The sequence below is a fragment of the Nicotiana tomentosiformis genome, chromosome 6 (assembly GCF_000390325.3).
Source record: "Nicotiana tomentosiformis chromosome 6, ASM39032v3, whole genome shotgun sequence".
NCBI lineage: Eukaryota > Viridiplantae > Streptophyta > Magnoliopsida > Solanales > Solanaceae > Nicotiana > Nicotiana tomentosiformis.
The window spans coordinates 40,586,644-40,593,660 of record NC_090817.1 but is presented as its reverse complement, the minus strand read 5'-3'; the positions used below and the strand labels follow the sequence as shown (position 1 = coordinate 40,593,660).

The 7,017-nt window shown below is 34.3% G+C and overlaps 1 protein-coding gene across 32 annotated transcripts; it reads right to left on the bottom strand.

The window, feature by feature from the left end:
• Window positions 1–711: 711 nt before the first annotated feature.
• Window positions 712–6,714, bottom strand: LOC104091799 (uncharacterized). Of its 32 annotated transcripts, none has more exons than XR_011408507.1 (10): window positions 6,479–6,709; window positions 5,385–5,821; window positions 4,317–4,416; window positions 4,099–4,213; window positions 3,892–3,982; window positions 3,711–3,812; window positions 3,208–3,599; window positions 3,036–3,120; window positions 2,009–2,096; window positions 712–958 (listed from the first exon to the last, which is right to left on the bottom strand). XR_011408507.1 is itself a non-coding variant. In XM_070177293.1 (7 exons), exons 5-7 carry the CDS (start codon window positions 3,595–3,597, stop codon window positions 2,059–2,061), a joined length of 513 nt encoding a protein of 170 aa, XP_070033394.1. In that variant the 5' UTR covers window positions 3,598–3,599; window positions 3,711–3,812; window positions 3,892–3,982; window positions 4,099–5,821; window positions 6,479–6,710; the 3' UTR covers window positions 712–2,058. The 32 variants fall into 32 exon arrangements, 2 of the variants coding, with proteins under 2 accessions (XP_070033394.1, XP_070033395.1); XR_011408498.1 differs by having other exon boundaries at window positions 4,099–4,416; window positions 5,385–5,431; window positions 5,748–5,821; XR_011408508.1 differs by having other exon boundaries at window positions 5,748–5,821.
• Between the last annotated feature and the right edge of the window lie 303 nt (window positions 6,715–7,017).

Genomic DNA, 7,017 nt, shown 5'->3' with positions numbered 1-7,017 from the left:
ACGGCTTTAGCGGCAATAACAATAGCCACTATATCTTTTACCGGCCATTAGTGTTTCGCCGTTGAAGCAGGGTCGGCAAAGCCTTTAGCGGCTATTTTTACAAAAGCAGGTAAAATATGGTTTATTGTCGCTAAATATTATTATCTTTAACGACAATTGTTTACGGCAATTATAATGGATACTAAATCCAGTCCATAACGGCTAATTATACTCCTTTAGCATCCATCTTTATAGACGCTAAAGTCAAAATAATTGCCGCTAGAAGTTCACATCTTTAACGACAATTGTTTGTGGCAATTATAATGGCTACTAAATCCAATCCATATCGATTAATTACACTCCTTTAGTATCCATTTTTATATCCGCTAAATTAAAAATAACTAAAAGTTCGCATCTTTAACGGCAATTATTTTGTGGCAATTAAAATGGGCATAGTATCCCTTCTGAAAACATCTTAGTTTGTCGTTTTAGCATCCATTTTAGTGGCTAATATGTTTAACTAAATTGCCGCTAAAAGTCAATATCTCTAACGGTAATTATTTTACAGTAATTATAACGGCTGCAATATCCCTTGTGAAAACATCTTAATTTGCCCCTTTATCGTCCATTTATATAGCTGGTATATCCAACTAAATTTGCGCTAAAAGTCACAAGCGGTAATAGCAATAGTGTAGCCACCATTAATAATAGTTACTACATTCATCCATAATATGACCCAAATAAGAAAATATATTAATATTAATTCAAAAGAAACATAATATATCTCATTAAATCTTAACAAACATAAGGAAGTACTAATATTGATGGCATAGTAACTAAACTTACATTGTTTGAACTAAATAGCTAATGTCATTATATAACTAATTCAGACGAATAATGGTATTCAAATGATTTCCGCAACTTTTCATCATTTTGAAATCTCCCACCTGCTAAATTATCGAACATCAAACCGTATGATCTGAAATTATAAAATAACTGTGTCAGAAGATAAAATACAATGTGAAAAAACATCTTGAAGATTCAATCACTGTCACAATTCATAAACAAGTCATTGTGTGCAATTGGGATGTCATTTCTGCAATAGCCTCTAAGACAACTCACATTCCATACAAGTATTTCTCCTTTCATTTGTGCATGTGATAACCACTTACTACTATCTTTCCTTAAGATAACATTGGCCCCTGTACAACAGGAATTCAAAGCTCACTCATATGCAGCAGAATTCCCTGGGTAAGACTCTTTAAAGCATATGTATCATCACTTATCAGATAATTCTGAATTTTGTGAACCTTAAAAATATTAAGCCATCAGTTTAAATTCCAAATGAACCTGGTGAAACAGCAAATTAATCCTCTCAACACGATTGTTAATCATTTTCTTAAATTAACTGAAATATCTCATGTTATAGATATATGGATCTATGGAAGATTCTATAGTGTAGAAGTATAAAATTGATGTAATTTCCTATCAGCTCTTGTTACAAAATGCTGTAGAAAATTCCGGTGAATCATGGAAGATAATTTACAAGACTAAAGCACCACCTAACATGTTAACTTGAGATGATTTTATATTGCCAAGTTGGTGTCTCAATTTTTTTTTTTTAAAAAGCAAATAATTGGTGAGAACAACTAGACAAGGCACGGGTATCTTACCAAATAATGGAGCAAGCTACTGCAACTGTTCAAAATGCACAGAACTATGAAAATGCAGTCTATTATGTCTGCTCCTTGACTAGATTTTGCTCCCATAAATAATGAAATATTATTTTGTCTGATAAAAAGAATTTTGATGAATTCATTCTGCAACCTCAAACTCAAAGAATAAATACAGACTGATAGCAGATTCTTAAGATAGTGGTACTGAGGACCACAAAATAATAATGATACTGCTTTAGTGCTCAGGCTTGTAAAAGATATATTTGTTTTTTACAATGATTCGGAGGAAAGACTTGACTCAGAACGTAGCATAGGAGTAGTTGTAAATAACATATTTGTGTTTTTAATGATACCTGTTGTGAAGAGCCTGCCCAGCAACATGTGGAAAAGGTTTGTAATCAATTCAATCTTGGCTCTTCAGTCTCCTTTGGCACAAGAGTTCTCAAACAGAAAATTAAGAAGCTGGATATAAACATATACTATGATATATTTGAATTGTAAGCATACAACACTTTTTTTCTACACAAATTCATAGCATAGAGAATTGAGGTTATACTTTTTTTATAGCCACTTATTGGTGGTTTTATATAGGGAAACAAATAAAGGAAACTAATTGTGACTGCATTAATTAAGTAGTATACTTTGCATCAGCTTGTAAAATAAGAGAAGTATAATTATGTGGATATAATTTTAGCAGCCCGCCAGCAAGTATTAGTGATTGGATTCATGCATTAGACATAATCCTTATAAGAGCATCTACATTTTCACCTACATATTATTCAGGACACTTCGAAAGCTTCAGACACTCATAAAACTGCAAAAATTCTATACCTTCCCAATGGCTGAGAACTACCACACAAAAAACCATGACCAAAATGGTGTTCAAGATGCTTAAGTGGCTGTCCTAATGGTGTCACTTTCAGCACAAGGTCATCTCAACCAGTTTCTCTACCTTCCTAGGCTTATCTCCTCGTATAATATCCCGGTACACTATGTTGGAGGAACCACTCATATTCGCAAGGCTAAGTTTCGTGTCCATGGTTTTGACCCTCTCACAGCTAAAAACCTATATTTTCATGAATTCCCTACACCACCTTTTGAAAATCCCCCTCTAAATCCTAATGCTTCTTATAAGTTTCCTAACAAATTAATCCCTTCATTTTATGCAGCAATACATCTCCGCGAGCCAGTGTGCTCACAATGTTGTTTAACTCATGATAGGCCCCAGAGAAGAGGCTTCAACTACTAGGTATATATTGTTGAGACGGAAACCAACAGTGAGAAAAGGAAATATATAAAAGCAAGAAGCATTCAAGTAAGCCCAAATACAACAACAAATTAATAAAAATCAAATGAGGAAAACTCAAAGATGAGTAGTACCGTGAGAAGGTTGAGCATTTTCAGCAATACTAGGTATCCTTGATGTTTGTGGTACTCGTTCATGTCCAATGTTGGCGTCAGGGATCTAATAAATATTAACATCTTAGATAACAATACTTTTATATGATTAACATTTCATTAAAAATGTCTAAAGCTTATGTAATGGAGTTACCTGTTCACATGAGGTGTCATTGCTACTTTGAGTCATAGATAAATTAGGAGCATATTTGTGTATGAATTGTCTCATTTGGAGTAATTCTGATTGCATCTTCTCCTGATTTTGTTTCATCATATTCATTTCTTCATTTTGTTTCTCCTTTAACTTGACTATCTCCTGTTCTAACATTTGTATAACCTCATTAGAAGAATCATCTACAACAATATTTCCTAAGGAAGACCTACTACCCCATAGAACAGAAGGAGTTGGACCAAGTCCTAAACAACGAACATACCCACTTTTGTCATTTTCGAATACTTGAGAATACACATCGCCTTTCCAAGCAACACTGTGAGGAGGTTGGTCAGTAGAGCTCTCACTATTGCTCATCCTTTCATTTACCATTCCTAACAATAAAATACACAATAAATCCAATTTGGAATTCATTTATTCGCTTTTAAGTTTTTTTCCCCTAACTATTTCACAATTTAGAAATTTAATGAAAAAAGAAATCTTACGATTGCCTTAATAGAATGATCATCCAGTGGTCTACCATCCTTACGTTTTGTATGAGTTTATATGAAAATTTGTGCTTGTGTAGGCACTATCCCATTTACAGCCTAATACAATAAAATTGATGTAAGATATGCGTGAAAAAAGGATTTTAAAATATTTTAGGTAGTAATTTTATAGATTTACCTGCTCATCCAGCAAGGTAGCAATACTCTTGGATGCTCTTGTGTGGGGCATCATTTGATTGGCCCTATTGTTTCGATTTGCTTGGGTACGCCTATGTCATTAAAATATTAAAAGAATATCTTATAAATTATAAATAAAAATTGAGCATAACTAAAATCAGAACACTGAAAATAATCAACTAGGGGTGTTTTAAAGATTTGTTGATACCTTAGCTTTATCCGAATTATTAAACTCCCCTTGTCCTCTCTTCTCCTCTGCTCCAAGCCTTAGGTGTCAATCTTCTTCTTGTTGTCCAATATCGTAACACAAGGTATAGGCAAGACTATGTTGGTTGCCAGAGAAATTGGTTCAGGTATTGCTATCCAATGCGGAGCTGGCTCGACTAAGCAAGGATCTAGTATGTAGTTTTTTCCTATGATATGTACCTGTGACTCATCATTCATCCTGCTGATTAGTTCTATCAATTATGCAGGCAATATTACGATGTGATCTGCCATCCTACATGGTTCCTTTTGCCCCTGATGACTTGATATTTGAGAAACCAGAGATGAGTCAATATTAATATGAAGTAGCTTTTCCTCTAGAAATTCACTTTATGGCAGACCATGTTTGTAAGCAATCCTAAGATATGCAGTAACATGCTAGGCTCATTGAATCAGTCCTGCACTATATAATTCCTTTTGGTCATATAAAACATCAGGAGGCTACCCAAATTAAGCTTACGGTTTACAAGACACTAGAGAAGAATTTCTCCCACTAAATAAATTTCAACTATGAAAGGCTACCCACAAGCTCTCTTTTCAAAAATGGGAATTGAGATGTTTTGTGGCTTTGCTATGCCAATTTTGCACATACTGACAACAGTGTTAAATAGAAATATGCGCAAGTAGCAAGTTTATCAGCAGTATTGACGGCTCACTTAGATACATCACAAAAAAAATAGGAACTAACAAACACACAAGTGTTTATAGAAAATGCTTCACTGTGTTTAAAAGTTTTCCTACTTACTAAAACCAGACAATTCATGGAGGATTAACAGGCCAAGGGACAAAGAAAAATGGAGTTGTGCTCCCTCATTTTTTGGAAGCTTAACTGTTTATACCTAGTCAATCCAACACTAGGATCAACTTCTTTATTTGGTGATCACTATGGGAATGACCTTACATCATGTAATTTTTGCTAACTTAATAACTCCGCAAGCTATAAGTACAAAAATCAAAAATAAAATCAAGTAACCAAACGTATGCTACAAATGTAACATCCAGCTATTACCCAACTTGAATCTGTGTGGTGCTAAGTTAAAGGAAACTAAAAGCTGCAACTAACTTTATTTTTACAACCTTTACATGTTAAGAACTTCTTTCCTACTGAAGATAGTTTCAATTTGATGATCTCTAACTTGAACAGAATAGACTGAATGCAGAGAAAATCGTATAGCTCATTTCAACTAATTGTATTTTACAGCGTAGTAAATGAATAATAACATGGAAAACCTTTAAGTTATCCAGATTGTTGCTCCATGCGTAAGATCCTGTTTACACTGAAAGTAACAAATAACAGCAAACTTAAGATATCCCATCATTGTCATTAGATTACTACTACTAGTTTATTTAGCAATGAGAAGAGCTGCAACTAGTAACTTAGGAACTATATTGTTACCTACTGCATATGGATCAGATTTGCAACTATACATTGTGGTACAAAAACCTACTGGATAAAGGCAGTTGAAACTGCAGCCGTAATATAAGTTTCAGATACCCAGACAACAGTGATAGGGGATATGCAATTTACCACCAGAAGTGAGGAAATAAGATTTTCTTGTATGCAACATTGATATAGAAAGTACAGATTGGTACCTAGTAAGAAGAATTTTCACCGATAAAGACAAGAAAGTGAAGGAGAATAATGATTTCTGCAGCAATCTTGAAACCTTCACGAAAAGAGAAGTTGAAGATAGATGAAAGGGAGAATATTGACAGGGATGATTGAGCATAATCGAGCAGATTTGGGGAAGATCTGATATATATTGAAGAAAACATGCAAACAGACAAATTAAGTTAAGGGTATTCTCTTTTCTTCTTTAAGTTGTCGAAGTCTATAATCTATATTGTTGTAATGTTTTCTTCTTTGCATTTATAACAAGGAAAATAACATATAACTTGAATCCGTTTTTCATGAAGGGGACGGATTTTGGGAGAAAGTTCAAACGATATCAACCTATTTGCCATAATACTGGAAGTAGTGAATCAATATGGCATCACAACAAGACAAGAAAGTCAAAAGCATGACTAATTCAACTCGGCATTAATCGTTATATGCCCCTAAAGTCCAAATAGTAGATACCGCCTTCAAGTTGCAACCCATTGACGTATGTAACTTATGTACTGATATTGATTTATTAGTAGTCATGACGGAATTCTTCTTATCTTAAACTCCGATATATTCATGCTCCGTAAATCAGAGCTCTCATTCTTAGCTAATTTGGGGAAGATTTTGCAAAATTTTGCAGATTTGGGGAAGACAGATGAGAGTGAGAACATTGACAACAGATTTCGCAAAATTTACCTGGGGAAGAAGAGAAAGTTACCTGGGATTTGATAAGAAGATCGTCGGAGCTGTGGCAGAGCGGAGACTGTCTCAGGCCGCGACGATTTTGTTAACCAGAGACTGTTAACTGGCGCGATTTTGCAGGCCGGAGAATGTCGAAAGGGAATAGGTTTTGTTATCTTTTTTCCTTTTTTGGCAAAATTCGTATTGGCAGAAGGGAAAATGTTTCTTTTTCTAATTGGAGGGAATGCTTAATTCTTGTCCAAAATATTGGAGGGAAGATTTTATTTTGGTTTCAGTTAATGATTTTTAGTGGCAATTGTTTTTAGTGTCACTAAAGAATATCTGCAATGGTCATATACCGCTAATATTTCAGCTTAAAGAATCCATTAACGATAATTACTTTATTGCCGCTAAATAATTGCCGCCAAAGGATTTTTTTGTAGTAGTGATACTTGAACTCATAACCTCTTGCATGAAAGCCTAGGAGTAGGACTTACCTGGATAGATGATAATCTAGTGATTCGTTTCTTTGATTCTTGAAGATTGGTGCCAAAATGGGTGATTAGAATGCTAGAT